The 17,693-nt window shown below is 41.4% G+C and overlaps 1 protein-coding gene across 1 annotated transcript; it reads left to right on the forward strand.

Moving 5' to 3' along the window:
• Positions 1 to 6,967: 6,967 nt before the first annotated feature.
• ccdc71 (coiled-coil domain containing 71) lies at positions 6,968 to 15,652 on the forward strand. The gene is made up of 2 exons (XM_008408858.2): positions 6,968 to 7,159; positions 12,836 to 15,652. The coding sequence occupies exon 2, from the start codon at positions 12,846 to 12,848 to the stop codon at positions 13,911 to 13,913; it is 1,068 nt and encodes a 355-aa protein (XP_008407080.1). The 5' UTR covers positions 6,968 to 7,159; positions 12,836 to 12,845; the 3' UTR covers positions 13,914 to 15,652.
• Positions 15,653 to 17,693: the final 2,041 nt, after the last annotated feature.

Below are 17,693 nucleotides of genomic sequence, written 5' to 3' on the forward strand. Positions count from 1 at the left end.
GCCTCTTTACGCCCGACAGAGAGCAGATTTACATGGCTACTCTCCATCATGTCAGGGCTTTGCTGAGTTGACAACACCAGGGTCTCTGGAAGGTTAAATGCTGCTACTCTGGACATAATAATAATCTATGGATTATTATTATTATCATTATTATACCGATCTGTTTGTAAAGTTACACAGTAAAAAATTAAAAGCAATATTCTTGTTTCTTTAGCTTGTTATAGACAAAATGCAGGAATTAATATTTCAAAGTCTTATTTTCACCATGTTACTCATACATTTATATATGTCAGCGTTCCAAACTAAATTTTTAATTCACAAGCTAAATATTTAGTGTACAAACTAAATATTTAGTAAAAAGCAGTGGAGTTTATATAGGTCCTTACAACCCAGGGTTTTTTATATCGCACTTCCACTTATTAGCAAGCTAATTTGCATATCATTTCAATATTTAGCTTGGATCTAAATATTTAATTATGAGCTAAATTTTTAGTTTGGAAATTAAATGTTTAGTTTGGAAAATAAATATTTAATTGTGTGGCTAAATATTTAGTTTGAAGGCAAATATTAAGTTTGTTGACGAATTATTTGGTTTCAAAGCTAAATATTTAGCCTCATAAATATTTTGTTTACAAACTTACAAAAAGCTCAGCACTGTAGTTTATTTATAGGTCCTTAAAACCCAGCTTTTATTTTGATATTCCACTTCTTCCTATTGGCAGGCTAATTTGCATATTAACTATTTAGCCAGCAAGCTAAATATTTGGTTTGAAAATTAAATGTTTAGTTTGGTAAATAAATATTTAATTAGCAAAATAAACATTTCGTTTGGAGCTGAACATTTAGTTTGTAAACGAAATATTTTGCTTGTGAATTAAATATATAGTTTGGATCTCTGCCGTTTTTAAATGTCGGAATAACATGGTGAAAATATGACGTTTAAAAACAGGATGTCGCGATGAGGAAGATTGCCGTCTGCAAATCTTAACCAGCTCTGCAAAGCAGACATCAGATCTCATGGAGGTGTCATCTTTCAAGCTTTTGTTGTTACAGGAAACCAATTAGAAAAAAAATAGCTCTTCACAAGCTATTTTAGCAAAGCAGACACTCGCATTGCCTCATGGTGATGTTAAACTGACCTCTGTCAGCATCAGCTTCACGTGAAACACGTCTGTCTCTTTGATTTAACTGGCATCACTGTGTTAGCTCAGCAGGATCCTCTGCTTGTTCAGTAAAAGAGTGGAATCATTCTGCAGGTTCCATGTTGTCATTAAAACAAAGTTTACTAAACTTTTACATGACAAAACAGTTTTTAAAACTGCTAATCTAGGAGTCTATCAGTAGGGAGGGTCTGTCACAAATCAGTATCATCATGGAAATAACTAATATTTTCATGACATTAGTTACTCCTAAGATTGGTTTTACTGATCCTGTGTCCAGACAGAGCTAATCAGTAGCCCAGCATCATGACCTGTTTGTTCTGAAGATCCTGCAGCTTCCACTTCTCTTCCTAACATGGCGCCTCCTCACCCTGACTCTCATACTCATAGGAGGAACCACAGAGCTCTGTTAGGTTAAAGCTCATCTTCTCAAGTTGGGATATTTTTCCTCCAACAGGTTCCAGAGGAATCACCTCAAATCAGATGTTGGACTGGATTTTATTTCACTGTCATTTGTGAATGTTAGAGCCTCATTTTCAACAGTGGAGCTATAAAAGTTGAAAAAGGTTATTATTTTGGAGAAAGTCTCATTAACATCAATATTTCCACTAAATAAGAAGCAAAAAAATTTTTGATAGAGGAAAAGCATCTCAGACTCTGAGCTCAAAGCGAGATTCCAGAGAGCAATAAAACTATTATTTTTAGATTGGACAATTTAATTTTACATAATTATCGTGGTAGAAACCATTTGTTTGTTGAATACTTAATGAAACATATTTACCGTGTTTGATGTTGTAAATGAGTATAGCCTACTCGCAGACTAATGAGGCAATTAGTCCAAGTTTGTCGTTTATTGAACGTTCAAAAACTACAGAGGCTGTGATGCACCACAGCAAAGGTAAACAAAGGTAAAATAACTGAACAGGTGATCAACTCAAAACCACTCACCTTTTTACTCTCCGTCTCTCTTTGTCGTTTAAGCACACCCGTTGCCGTGGCAACCGCTCGCTCCTCGAGCCGAGCACAGATTACGTTTAAAACATTTAGTCCGTTACGATATCAGGTTTTCAGGCTTGATATTTATTTTTGCGATCATTAATAAGCGCTCGAACACAGCGGTGGTTGATTAGTTCATTTTAAACTCCTGCTCTGGAGGAACAGGAGTTTAAAATAATGGAACGGAACCGAAACGCACAGAATTGTGCAACACCTTGTAGAAACAATAATTATTGACATTATTATTTTTGTTGGGTCATTAATTTGAAAACGTTTTGTTGACTTTTTTTGTTAAAGTTATGAACGTTTTGATAAGCCAGTCAGAGGAGGACGTGCTGCTCTCAGCCTCCTGGCTGCGTTCAGTTTGTCACCTAATGCCGAGATCGACTCAAAACCTTCCGCAATCGATGTGTTGCAGCCCTGATCTAGCAAAGCACGAACAGTTCAGAAACAATATGAAATGGGGAAAAAAGTTATTTATTAACTGATTAAGTCGTGTTTTAGATTGTTGTTGAAAAACTAATCAGTCACGGCTGATTAGTGAACCCATTGATTTTTTTTACAGCAGACAGCCGCTCCCCTCTCTTGCAGGTACTGTGTACTCACGCTAAATCTTTTAGGGGTACGCAGTACCCAGCCGTACCCCCCTACTTTCACCCCTGGGGGTAAAGATAAGAAACAACCACAGGTTTGGTCCGGCTCTGCACAAACTTAACATCCAGGAATTGGCAAACGTCCTGAGGAGAGATCTTCCTTCCAGAGCTTCTTCATCACCACCTCCTGAACTTTTATTTTCTTCATCTGAGCAGCCAGAGCAGCCATCATTATCCTCTCCAGAGACGCCATCTTCATCTCTCGCTAACCTCAGAGTTGCCATAAACTAAAGTGCTGACTACATCATCTTCTGCCCCTTTCATCAGAAGCACTATCATCATCTTCTTCATTGTGTTCTCCTAATGAACCTTCTTTGTCTCCACCCGTTTCCTCTTCACCAAAGCCTCCACTGTCTTCCTCTTCTGACCTGTTGTCTTCCTCAGGTTGGAATTATTATTAGGACTACCACCGCTGTTGCATTTTATTCAAATTGTATTATCCAGTAATCCTAAATACTGTGTGCCCAAATGTAATCTGAATTATTTATACAACATTTCCACCAACTAATATCACATCCATTGCCACAGATTCCTGTCAGTTCTCTTCTGGGGTGCTAGCCAATGATGTTAATTAGCTTTGAGTGATTGTTTGCTGTTGTTAAAATAGCTTAGTTAAAGATAACAAAGCTGCTGCCTCAATGTACTTCTTTGTGTTGGTTTTTCACATTAAATCCCAAAGAATATTTATGTTTGTGGTTGTAATGTGACAAAATATGGACAAGTTCACAGGGTATGCAAAGCCACTGTAACTAAAATATACTGAAATTAAAGATATGATATTTGTTTTCATGTTTATGAATATTTATATTAGCCACTCCATAATCCACCTGGTGGAGCTTATGCTAGTCCACAAAATGGCGATATAACAAAAGTTGGGAGAAAACTCCAGTCAGTTATTGTTTAACAATAATTGATTACATTTTTTTTTGAAAATGTTTTTTCTGTTGTGTATTCATTACCCAATCAATGGATAATATCATCACGATACAATACTTTGAACTTTTAACCAAAGTATGAAAAAACTTAAACTACTACTATAACTAATAAAAACTAAGCAAAAAAAAGTAATATTTAACTAGTAGACAATAATAAAATCAGAATAAAATCATTGGAATAAGGGTATCGGTGGTACACTTGAAGTTGGCAGGGACAACAGCTTGGCTCAGAGAGATGTTCAAGATGTCTGTAAGTTCCTCTTCTCAGTTCATAACCAAACAGCCAGATATTTTGTTGGGTCCTGCAGCATTGCGAGGTTTTGCTCTGGAGAGGAATTTCCTAACACTGGTAATTTCTGCATTTTCAGAAAAATGTCAAACTTTGGGTGTTTTCACACCTGATAGTCCAGTAGACTCCTGTTTGTTACTACCCAATAGTAAGTCCCGCCTACGACTCACAACTCTTCGGACTCACTACTGCCCAGTTCTCTGTCTAACAGGTCCAGAAAATCCCCAAAACTTGGGTCTTACCCTAGAGATAGTTTGTAGAGAATTATCTGTTTAAACTGGGGTCGGAAAGGACTCGTCTAGCTCTGACTACCTTCGATCCAGAAGTTATGACCCTTTACAGTTGAGGAACAATCAGCTGAGTAGCCCTCACAGCTGYRTAACCCCTMCARCCACTYCTGTTAACGGTAGCTCCTCTCCTAATATAACGGCACTTGTTAACGACCAGATTAAGTTCAGTGATTTAAGTCCCAGGGTCATTATTTTAACACTCACCAGAGGAAAACAAAGCCACCCTATCTCTAGAATCATGTATGTTAACTTTACCATATTTAGGAGAACCAACAATAATTAAGACTGACACAATTAAACTCACTGTTCACAATTCTCTTTGGAATTTTAGAATATAATTTTATTAAGCAAGCTTTAGCAGGGGCATATGACAAGCAGGTTAATTTCCCAAAGTTTATGAAATAGGTAAAAATATAATAAAATCAAATTAAAATCAATCACATCCTATCCTTGTTCTTATCCCTAACCTGTGTCGCTAAGTTCACTGAGCGAGGCTTTGGGGGAAGGAGGTCAACTCATACCCGATGGTTCTTGGTCTCGGCAGCTGTAATCTTTAGATGTCCTTGGTCAGAGTCTTTGTTCAGCCGGAGCAAAGTCCTCTTTCTGAAGAGAAGCGGAGCAAAACTGTACATTGTCCTTCTAACGTGCAGAATCTTTGTCATTAAATGACCTCCGTCTCTTCTCCAAGTCGGCTGCGACAGAGTTGAGAGCKTTGGGTAGAGGCAGAGGAGTTGGTCGGATCTGGAACCAGGGTCGGTGTCTGGTGGAACTCGTCCCTTCTTGGCAGCGTGAAGTCTTTGAGCTTCCCTTGGTCCCGGGGTGTAGTCCTCTGCTGGCCTTTAGCCTGCTTCCTCTTGTTGGCTCCTCTTCTGCGCCGCGGACGAATAACCCCTTTCCTCTCCTGTGCTCCAGTTTTTAAGCCCTCTCAACCCAGGGCGGTCCACGGGGCAGGGCTGTGTTACTTTAGAACCTTCCCACTGCGTCTCACTGTCTGTGGAAAGTCCCAACCTTCCCCAACTCTCTTATGACTCATTCATACCTCATTACAACATCTCCGGTACTTTCCTTGTTTTCCGTTGACCATCTGTTTCTGATTCTGCCACGCCCTCGCTCAGTGATGACTCACTCCACACAGTTTCTCCTTCTAAGCCTTTCTTTTCTTACAAAACATAATCAATGTGTTACTTTGTTGACCTATTACTTCAGTATGTTTAATCTTAACAATCAGTGATCCTTATATGACAATCAAGTTGTTCAACCCTTACTTTCCATGATGTATTATAACATTCAGCTGATTAAAAGTACAGAACATATATTTTTGATTATACATTACAGACATTCCTTCATTGGCATGTGTATTATTATTTTAAACCTGTTACAAACCATAATCATCATTAAATCATTATACAAGGTTTACTGTTATTTCTCAGGCCTTTATTCCGTTTTCTGCGTGTACCTGGACAGATCTCACATGCTTATACCAGGTTTCACGACACTCCGGTCAATCAAATTGCAACATTTGTTACATTTTCAGCTGCTGTGGTTTACTTTTACACTGTGCTGTGACAAACAAAACTAGATCTTTAGAAAAATCCATTCCCCTCCAAGCCTATGGTGGCGCTGCAACAAGAACCACCAAAGAAGACACTGAGCGCAACTTTCTTGTTTATGAAACAAAAATGGAGTGGTGACAGATTTAAGTAGTTGTAGGATTTCTTTTTCACCTTAGCGTTAGACTTGCGCATTTGTTTTTTTTTTGTATTTACCCAGAATGCCATGCTCTGTGGTCCACTTCCTGCTTTTAGAGCCGTCTCCAGTCTGCTTGGTATTTACATAAACATTATAACCGCACCAGAGTTCAGACAGATTAATGTGTCTAAAGAGATTAAGTTGCTAACTTATTTACTTATGTTAGCTACTTAGGCAGCTAACTCAGTTAGCTAGATAACTTAGCTTAGCTAGGTAGCTATCTTTGCTAACTTGGCAAGGCCAGCCAAGCAAAGTTTATGAATATTTTTATTAGCCTTTCAGCCAAGTTAGCTAGGTTAGTCACATAGAGTTTGTAGTCAAATGCTAAAATGTCAATATTGTCAACAAAACTGTATAATCTGTGGGATAAATTTAGTTTGTCAAAGGGATCCAATCCACTTAAAAGCCTAATTTTGAAATGTTCACCGGCCAAGATAAATACAACAGTCCTTTGAATTTGCTCTTCATATTATTTTTCCACGGTGTGTGTGTGTGTCTCTCTTTGGTATCCACCTATAAGCGACTACTTAGCCTAACTAACAGTAAACCCTAAAAAACCAGAATGCAATATGTTTTGGCATCTGTGCCCATTCTCCATTTGCAACCGGAACATAGATATGTTGGGCACACCAAATTTCCGAGATCCAACATCTGATTGAATCAGATCCATATGATATATATAACTGCAACATGAGTTAATAATGATGTAGCTGATGAAAAAATGCAAGTACCAAAATTAGAAAAACAGTTCAAGCTCCGCCCAGTCGTCAAGCCCCACCCCCTTTTATCTGTTTTATTTTTTTTTAAAAAGAGATTCTGTTGAAAAAACTTATTTTCTATACTTGATAGATTTTTTAAATGTATTTATTTATTTTTTTCAGATTTATGTTTTTAGTAATAACAGTTGGTTTTTCTCCACCCCCACCCCTCAGGGGGGCCGACTAAGCCCGCCTCCCTCCTCTCTCTCTCCGGCTGCCTCCGCCTCTTCCCTCTGGTCTGTCATCCGCACCAGTGTTGTAGCAGCCATTTTACCGTGGAGCGTCGACCCAGCCGCGACCGGAGGATGCCGAGACAGCGCCGTTAAAAGGTAATTACGCCCCTTCCTCTCCATCTGCGCCTCACATTTGTCTCTGTAACGGCTCCAGCTCGGTTACGCGACGGCCGGTAGCGCTGTGGGCAGGGGCCCGGCCGGCTGGAGGTCTGAAGCAGCCTGAAAAACTGTCTCAGACGGAGGGAAGATTTGCTGGGAGAGTGTTTGGCTACTGTAGCTCTCCGCTGGCAGTTTACTAGACCGGGTAAAAATGGCGACGTCTCTAAATAAACCTGTGAAAGTTGTAAAGGAGCTTCCTTTTTGCGGCTACATGGCTGTTGGACTAGGCTAAGCTGTGCTCCAGTAAACTGCGCAGAAAAGCGGCGTTTTTAAATGTATCCGCTTTCAAAGAGGGGGCGCTCCGGAGCAACTAAACGCGTAAAATTTGCGCACATATCGGCATGACTCAGTACTCAAAGCTACGACTGGTCGTAGTTTTTATGTGAAATCTGATGGCTCCTTTGTTCTTTTAGCCTTGTAACCTGTAAATTTTCATGGTTTTTGTAAGAATTCTCAGTTTTTAATATCGTATTTGCTTAACAGTCATGTTAGCATTTTAAAAATATAAACTACTTAACTGGGTGGTAGTTTGCAGTAGAATTATGGAGTGCTGTATAAATCCTTCGAATGCGGAATTTTAGGATTCGGAAATGGGAAGGATCACCTGGAAGGTCCCTGAACACCCAGAGGAAAGAATCCAAGATGGCGACAGCACATGTAACACAGCGTTAGCTGCGGTACGAACCTGTTTATTAGCATTTCTGGTCATTTGTTTCAGTAAATCAAACTACAACTTCAATTAAACATGTTGATGCGTTGTTTGAATGCACAAGATGCTGAGAAACAGTTTTTTTTATAAATCGGTCTACGCTAACATCAAACAACGAATCCCCAGGCTATCAGGCTATCTGGCTGATGTGCATCCAGTAGTAAACATCGCAGTATTTATGTGAGTCAAAGCTAAATAAAGAGTTTTTAGCCAGTTGTGTCGACACTGACATTTTTTGTAGTAGCTCAGCCAAGTTTATTTACATCTCACACAACTATAATGGCCACATGAATCTTAGTTGGGTTCACATGTTGATATTTACGTCACCCAGGATTGAGGCTCAGCCAGTAGAGTCAACTTAGTGCAGGAGTGTAAAACAAAGACATTAAGCAGTGAAACCCATCACTTCCTGTTGTAAGTGGGCGGAGCTAAAGTGATGTCATGACTATTTGAATATACTGAGTGCTGGTCTGTGATTACACAGACCAGCACTGGTACAGATCCGGGCTTGTGTGTGGAAGTTATTGTTACGCTTTTGTCTTTTGTGGTGAAAGATAATTTTTGCTCACATGCTTTGATGCAGAAAAAATGTTTTTATAAGTATTTGTCCCAATGCTTTAAGACCACAACAGGTAGTTTTGAAGTCCGTGAGTCCATAGCTCTATGAGGAGTTTACCCGGATACAAAGGGAGTAAAATACACAAAATGGTAGAGTTGGACCAAAATAGCTGTCTTCCTGTGCAATTTGGACCCTGGGTCCAAGAAACGTCTTTTTTTATAGGACTTGAGACACCACAGATGCAACGAATTGCAAAATACTTGGTCAAAGCTTGGCTCAGGGCTGATTGTTCTTATTTTTCTAGGGGTTGCTGTGGAGGAATTAGACTACCCCCATCAGATATTTGCATTAATATTTTATAGGCATTGGATAAATATTCATGTTCAGTTTGGTGCACATCAATTTATAAATATGATAACTGGAGCCAAAACTCAGACAGACATCAATCCACGTAACCCCCACCCTAAGTGAAAAGTGAAAGATGTTCACATTGGACACTAATGACATCACCCAAAATGCTAAAGGTCACAGAGTCTAGGATGCACTGATGAGAAAGAGATGAAAAGGAGAAAATAGGCATAGATATTGCAACTGATGTTTATTACCATTGCAGCATTTACCATGAACTCATCTCAAACTCCTGATGAAAGCAGTAATTTCATCTGCCCAAGCTCAATATGCTACCCTTTTTTCAGACATAAAAGTTATCTTGTTTGCTCATGCTTGCATACCAAGACAGGATAAGAAAAGATTTACAGACTGTTTGCTTTCACACGGTCTGAACCAAGTTAACTTGGAAGTTAACCAAGAAAGAACGGTTTGTTGGAGGACTGGTGTTTCCTTGTTCTGTAGATCAAGCGTTTGGATGAGCTTTCACTTGTGCCAAAATTAAGTGATTTATAAAATAATCTTAGTCTGTTTATGGTGGATAATACAGCTCCGGTGTTAAAACACCCCAAGAGACCATGCATGAGACTAAATACAATGCCTGACCCCCCCAAAAAACGGTGACACATTCTAATATTTTGTTGGCCTCTAGCTTTGATTACGGCACACATTCTCTGTGGCATTATTTTGATAAGACTCTGGAATGTCGCAAAATTTATTTCCATGCATCGTTGCATTAATTTTTCACCAAGATCTTGCATTGATGATGGTAGAGTCTGACCGCTGAGCAAAGCCTTGTCCAGCGCATCCCAAAGATTCTCAAAGGGGTTAACGTCTGGACTCTGTGGTGGCCAACCCAGGTGTGAAAATGATGTCTCATGCTCCCTGAACCAGTCTCTCACAATTTGAGCCCAAAGAATCTTGTCTTGAAATATGCCCGCGTCATCAGGGAAGATAAAAGGTCCTCCACTGGACCATGATGGTTCTCTGGCGTCCCAAAGCTTTAGAAGTGACTATATCCTGTCCAGACTGATAGAGTTTGTCTTGTTGGTTGTCAGCCTACTTCATGTTGCCTGACAGGTTATAGTGTAGCTTCTTGACTGTACCGGTTTGGCAGTAATCAGGTCCAGTTTTCCAAATCAAATGTGGTTAATCAGAGTTGTTTTTTCTCTTGTTCGTCAGTAAACAGGGTTTCCCTCAGTGGTCTGCAGGGCCACCAGGCTTTACATTCACCCCAACCATTGTTTGTTTATGTATCATATATTTTTTAAACACCAGTAACAATGATATAAAATCAGGAACTCTGTAATCACTTCCTGTCTTTACCTGTCTAGATGCAACAAGCTGACAAAGTTCTGCTGGCTGATCCTGCGCTCTGCAATGACAAGCGACAAGAAGTCATTGCAGAGCGCAGAATCAGCCAGTCTAAAAGTCGTCTAGTTGGTTCCTACTAGACACCATCGTTCACCATTTCACCATTTTCACTGCAAGAAAATGCATTTAACATAAAACATTAGAGTTTTTTTTACACGATATTCAGGAGACAAAGAAGCCGAAAAGTCAAGAATCACATCGGTGTGACATTGGGACGATGGATTACAGAAGCTCAGTCGGAATATTTTACTCTAATTCGGATTATAATCATAAAGTTCTCACTGCGTCTCAACGTAAACTTTAAAGACTAAGTTATAGTCACACTTTTAAAAGTTTGCATTGAGCCAAGCAAGAATGGGCCTCAAATCGAGTTACAAAAAAATTTGGAGAGCATGCAAGGCCAGTAGCCAACAGCGGGGATAAGGTGTTGATGTCCAACTGTCCTCGAAGAGTGCAGTTTGACATCACTAATATAAAGGCCAAGCTAAATGTAGCTGTAGCCTAGTGAGGGATGGAGGGAAATAAAGCCTGGCAGCCCACCAGGCTTATAATACACCATGGTCAACCTGACGAGGCATCACTCATAGTCGATGTAGTGAGAAGTCACTTCATGCATGTGATGTCCATGTGTCACATTATGCAGACTCTCTGATTGTGTTTTTGTCGTGCACATAATGGGGGTAACAGCTTAATTAAGACGTTTACTTTGTACCATAATGTAATTTGGCTTGAACACTTGAAAGAGTTGCTTGAAGTTATGTTATTTGCGAGTCCGAGTGTAAATCTTTGCAAATAATTGCGATTGTCTCTGTTATCTTAATTCCTTGCTGTGAGATTTGGCTGGTCAGTAAGTTCCTCAGTTTCTCTCGTTTTGCCCCAGAAGCAGGACAGTAAGATGTGATGAATTTGGTCGTAAATGTAACCTGTTTTTTCAGCACCTGAAAAAAAATTGCATCACACCAGTGCAACCAGTCCTTGGGAGGTAAAAAAATCTAAAATGTGGTCGTTTTATGAACATTTCAACTCGAATGAGGTGTAATATCCTGTTCAGTCTTTGGCACTCATTAAGGGGATGTGGCCATTTATCCTCTTCTGTTGGTGTCAACAAGTAGTCCTCTCACAGAAATGATCATGGTTGATACTTCCAGGCCAACCGTGTCTTCTAACCCTACTTGTTACTGCAGTTGTCTGGCTGCTTGAGTTCCTGCTGAAAAGAAAAAAGGACTTTGCTGTTGCTGCAGGCAGTTTGGTCAGTGGTTTTGTCTCTGGCCATACAGACCCAAAAAATAGGTCTTTATGGCCATTTCCTTGTACACAAGACTAGAAGAAGCTCCTATAAAATGGTAAATGTCCTGTACTTGTGTATCAAATCTCGAGGACTCCAAAGCACTTCATGCTACATTCAGTCTTTCACCCTCTGATGGGGTGAGCTACTAACATAAGTTAACAGTTGTAAAAGATTATATTCTGTCATCTCCAGTTACATTTTCAGCCGCCTGTCATGGAAATTTGAGTTTCCATCTGCTGGTTTGGAGCGAATCAACCAGGCTATGCAAAGCGTAATTTGGTCAGATGTTGATGCTGTCCGTAGCAGCAGAGGTTACAAACTAGCATGTTGCTATCAGGCAAGTTGTAATTGTTCTGTCATGTCAGCTAGTATTGGTAATGTTGTGCGCTGTCCAGAGCCATATACGAAGAAATGTAATTCTAACGGTGGAAATGGCTGTGTGAGGTAAAAGTTTGCTGCTTATTTGATAAACCTGTTTCCATCTCAGCTTTCAAAGCGTGAAGTGCTTTGGATCACAACAGCTCTTTTTCAGAAAAGCCAAAAACCACCTCAAAGGAGCGTACAAAGATTTTGTGAAATTGAATAGGTTGTTTCAAAATTTGCAGTTTCCATCAACTGTTTCTAATGCGATGCTTCAAAACGTGCATTAAAAACTGCTGATGTTTACAAGATTTTACAACTAGGTATCCACTAATGATCCTCAGTGTAACGGCTTTTCGGCACAGTTTCCGCTGAACCTGGTGAACCTGGTGACCAGAATAACTGTTCTCAAATCATCCTGTGAATCTTGAATGATGAGTTCTTAAAAGTAGTGAGAAATTACTTGGAAAATGAATAAAGCTGTACTCCAAGGCCTTGTTCATGGTTCACTTGGTTTTGGTTTATAGTGCCTGTTTGTATGGTGCAGGTTTTCAGGCTTATGCTGACGATAGTCTTCTATGTAGCAGGTAGAAACGCCGTGGCTGTTTTTAACACAACTGTGTCAGTATTTGGACTCTGGTTTGGAAAATTAGGCTAAATGTTATCAGCTTTTCTTCAGTGAACTGATCTCTGATTAACAGTAAAGATTTTATTATCAGTGGGGATGTAACTGAATGCTGCTTTGGCCTAACTAGAGAGCCTGTTTCATTTTGCACATATTTGTCAAAAACTCAAGGATTTTCTTCATATTCATGTAAAAACCTACTGATCCTGTTAGGTCAAATATTTTCAAAAATCCCAATCTGGAGTCCAGTTTATGGTTCTGTTTTAAACCGGTGACCTTGCTAATGCTTCACTCGCTTTTTTCCCTTGTAGGTTCACAAACATGGCTGCTTCACCTCAAGGTCCCCTGGTCTGTCGGCCATTGGCGTTTGCCAATGAGGAGCGGAGGGCGGTTCACTCCTGGTCCCGCATCTCCTCAGCAGGACAAAATGTCCTGCTGGACGCTCTGAAGATCCTGAGCCCGATGTCTCGAGACCTTTCCTGCACAGAGGAGCTGGTGACCTTCCTGCAGGAGCTCAGCGAGGAAGGCCACAGGCCCACCATTCTGCGCAGCAAGGATGTGTACTGCTACCGCTCCTGCACCAGCCTACCCATGACAGAGGAGATGCTCAAGTTGGTCAGCAAGAATGTGAGACCCGCCACCAAGAAGAGGAAGAGGAAGCCTCAGGTCAAGAAGCGGGAGGTTCATCCGTCCTGGAGCACCACCGAGAGGAGCAGCCCGAGGATCCAAGGGATTCGGCCTCCGGAGGTTCTGGTGGACCATCACACCGTCGTCTGCAGCAGGACACCAATTCAAACTGTAGAAATGTTAGAGGACGATGTGCAGCCGTGCCTCAGACTGACCAGCATCGAAGGCCTGTCCGGCTTCCACACGGCCAGACTCCAGATCCAAACCGTCTGGGAGACTGAGACGCCGCCCGTCTCCTTCCCCTCGCCGCAGCTCCCTCCAACGCTATCAGGAATACCGTCTCAGCCTTCTCAGAACGGTGGCGGGGCGCCCACCAAAGCCGTGGCCTTGTTCAGTCAGAAGAGCCTGTCCTGTCCGATCCGGCTGGACGGCGCTCTCATCGGGGACTCCGCACCGTTCTTCTACGCCAACGGTCGGCCGGTCTCTCAGACGCACACAGACCTGACCAGCAACGGCTGGAGGGGCAACGGCCTCCACCAGGATGTTCCGGGGTCCAAGGGAATGACAGGCACCACGCGGCAGAGAAACGGTTGGAAGGACAAGAAAAATTTAGGACGCAAAGTGATAAAAGTGGACGATTCGCGGTCTGTGGCGGAGGCCTGCAGGAAAGCGCAGAAGATCCTGCAGGTCAACCTTTCTCCGGTGATCCAGATCCAACCGCTCAACCACGTTCTGAGGGACTTCCGGTTCCAGAAGCAGTGAAAGCCCCGACCCAAACTCACTTTGTCCGTTAGCAGATCTTAGTGTTTCCCATCCGTCGACCTCCACTGGACCGGTCCGAAACGGTCCGTGGTTGTAGCTGACGTCGTACCTGCGGTTCTGCCGGGTCGAGTTGCGGATCCGGACAGAAGCGCCGTCTGTTGTCTCCACGCTGGTACATGTTCACTGTTCAGTCGACGCTACGCTAAACCTAACAGTCATCCAGCCGCTCTGCCGTAGATGAAGGTCAAAGGTCAATTTCTTCTCCTTTCAGAAGGTGTCGAGTTCAGACAGCTGTTGTGAAAATATTTAAGGAAATTAAAACGCATTTTGTTAGAAATGTAAGTATTTTTTACTTGTTTCTGCCGCTCTGCTCATTTCCCTGAAAGAAGGAAAATGGAGCTAATGTCAGGACAAAAGTATCTTTTTTTTTTTTTTTATTTAATCGATTTCGACTTAAAGAGGGAAAATATTTAGTTTCTTTTTCTAATTTGTTTGTTTGTGTCTCTGGGACGATGACCAGTAAGAGTTTGGGCCCACAGAAACATTAATTAGACAATAAGTTATTCACAAAGTGTTCCTTTGGTTGGTGCATCAACAGACTGAGAAATGAGTTCTTATGTTACTGCAGGGAATATTTGATGTCTTTTAGTTACGGAACATAAAAAAAAAACCGCAAAAAGAAAAAAAAAAGAAAAAGAAAACACAAATCTGGTCTTCTAATGTTTTCATCTGAGATTTCAACAGGCCTCCTATAATATCAACTGTTTTCTGATTATTGGTTTGTTGGTTTCAGATTAAGATTCAGAAAGTTTTGTTCACAGTAATTTAACTTATAACCTCTTCACTCTATGATACTGGTTTCTGGCCCATTAAATAATCCAGATTAATTATTAATTGTAAATCTAAATCGTGTTCTGGTTCTGGAAACAGTGTTTGGATCATTTTTCTTGGTTGAACTGGTTCGATCAACAGGTGCTACTTGTTGGTGGGATCGTTGGTGCTCCTCCAAGAATGTCAACGTTGCTTTCATTTCTACTTCAGATTGGTGCATTTAAGAGCAGTGACTTGTCGGCGCTGCTGCCCCCTGCAGGTTGGGATGAGCACGACAAGCCGCCGTCTGTGCTTTTTCTAAGTGTTTATACTGTGAGGAACCAGCTGAGTCCATTGTCATGGCATCTGTGACACCCGTGTGTATTTTCTGCTGTTAAACCACAATTCACAAGACAAAAATCTTTTTTCCCCCTCAATGCTAAAAAAAAGTAGCTTAGAGAAAAAAGCTGAAACCTAAAATCTTCTCAGTTGCTTTTTCGGTTTGTTTTAAATTATTAAATGATCTTTGAAAGGTTAATAAAGCAGCAGGTACATAAAACTAGTTTGTATCATTTTAAGTGAAGCAACCAGCAATCAGTCATTGACTTGATGAAACTGGATGGTGATTGGTTGGAATAGCAAGTCCACTTCGGAAAAACATGAAGGTCCTTTCTATGAAGGCGGCGGTTTCCCTGTTTTAACCGAGACTGCATCAGTGTTGGGTGATCGCCTTTACAGACGTCCTTCTCTGTTCTGGTGAAGTTCGTGTGCCCCCAAATCCCAACCCCTCCGCAGTCTGTATGCAGTCATGTTCACCCCCTTTTCTAGACTGTTTCTGTTAGTCTCGTTTGTGCAACATTTGTATTATAATGTATTTCCTACATGATCTTTGAAAACATTTTTGTTCAATAAAAATGACTTGAAAACAATCCTTCTTTCATATTTAATATGGGATGATGACCTTGGTAGGGGTTCGCTAGTTTGATTACCGACTTACCACATGGCGCCGGGAGAATGACTGAATGTAGCTCGAAGCTTTGGAGTCCTCTGGACGTGATAAAGTCTGATACACATTTGCGTTTGCTCTTGCTCTAGTTTTCTTTTTCTTAGTGAGGCTTTGCACACCCGGAAATGTCCGTCTATCTTTCCAGGACGTTTTTCGTAGTAACTTCTTTGATAAATGTGCATCTTTTCCAATGACGTCAGAAATTACACGGGTGAGTGTTTTAGCCAGTTTTCACGCCTCGCCGTTTTTTCATTTTAAAGCAGTTTTGAGGTGATACCTTAAATGCTGCTGTGCTGTTGCTAAATGACCAAACCGAGTGAGTTGGTTACGGCTGGTGACGCTGGAACCAGTGAGACTTTCCAGCGGCTAAAGCCTTCTGCCTACATCTCCCAGAATGCGGTGCGGTTCTGGCTCGGATTTCAGTGAAATGATTTATTCTTTCAGAACTATGTTTAATTAGTAATATTGATAAATCCATGATGAATATTATGGATTTAATGACCATTCACACTGTTTTGTGTTTATGAATATTTCTTATTAGCCTTTCGGACTGACGTGAAATTGCAGTTTACGTCAGTTGTCGGTAAATTACGGAACTTCATACTCATGGCGGAGCTTACGCTAAACCGCAAAATGGCGACGAACACAGTTGGGAGAAAACGCCTGTCAGTTAATGTTCAATTCATTATCCAATTGATGTAAACATAAGCACAATACTTTGGTTATTTATTTTTTTTGTCCAGAAATGTAAAAAGGCCAAAGTATAAAAACCGAAGCAACATTTAACTGATAAGTAATTTAAACTAGCAAACTCCCTCTAAAAACTAAATTAAACAAAAAGTCACAATGAAATAAAACCAAACAATAAAGAAAAACCCAAAACTTGTTTCTGATCTGATCTCCAAGGTCTGATCTTGGAGCCATTTTGTCCTCCCTGAAACACCAGATCATTACCAACTAATCAGGAGGAAACTGCTCTGTGCCACTCCACTGCTGCAGGATCTTTTCTGTCTGTTGCTCCTGCAACAACCTCTGCACTAGTGGTAACCCGTCTCTGCTCTTCCACAGCAGAACATTTTGATGATTCGGCTGTAATCATCTGCATGTGAGCTGGATCTACTGCTGGAGGAGATTTCAGGCTCTCAGAGCTTTGTCTGTGCTGACCGTGTTTAACAGATTAAATCTTTATGCCGCACATTATCTGCATCTAAATCAATGTGAACCAAAACATTTTTTTTCTTAAAAGACGATTTTCCTTCAGCTTTGGAGCATTTTGTGTTTGCTCTAGAGATTAGAGCGCAGCTGCAGGTGATTACATCTCTAATTATTCAGTGGGCTTCATAGGTTTGAACAGATGCAGAAGCTCTGAAGTGACTTTAATCTATTGGAGGAGAAGCAGCCAAATGAAGGATTTATTCCTAAAACTGTTGTCTCCTGCTTGGAAAATCATCTGCTGGAATTTTAAATTCACCAAGACGTTATTTCTGCTTCCAGGGTTTTATTGACGTTAACTATGTGGCCAGTCTTCCTCTGATATGTGACGTCCCTCGGCCCAATCAGTTTGCGCCTGTCAGAATAAAGTCATCAACATGGCTGGAGCCCCAAAGCTACGCTACATTACACCAGGCTACGCTTTGATACACTACACTGCACCACGCCATGCTGCTCTGCGCTACCCCACGCTGCTGTGCTACGCCATGCTGCTCTGCCACTCCACCCTACACTGCGCCGCCCTACGCTACTGTGCCGCCCCACCCTACACTGCGCCACCCCACGCTGCTCTGCGCCACTCCACCCTACACTGCGCCGCCCTACGCTACTGTGCCGCCCCACCCTACACTGCGCCACCCGACGGTGCTCTGTGCCACTCCACCCTACACTGCGCCACCCCACGCTGCTCTGTGCTACCCCATGCTGCTGTGCTACGCCATGCAGCTCTGCGCCACTCCACCCTACACTGCGCC

The sequence above is a fragment of the Poecilia reticulata genome, linkage group LG5, assembly GCF_000633615.1.
Source record: "Poecilia reticulata strain Guanapo linkage group LG5, Guppy_female_1.0+MT, whole genome shotgun sequence".
NCBI classification, from domain to species: Eukaryota; Metazoa; Chordata; class Actinopteri; order Cyprinodontiformes; family Poeciliidae; genus Poecilia; species Poecilia reticulata.

What these genes read in the sequence shown, in the direction of transcription:
- ccdc71 (XM_008408858.2), top strand. Translation starts at nt 12,846, where the DNA reads ATGGCTGCTTCACCTCAAGGTCCCCTGGTCTGTCGGCCATTGGCGTTT.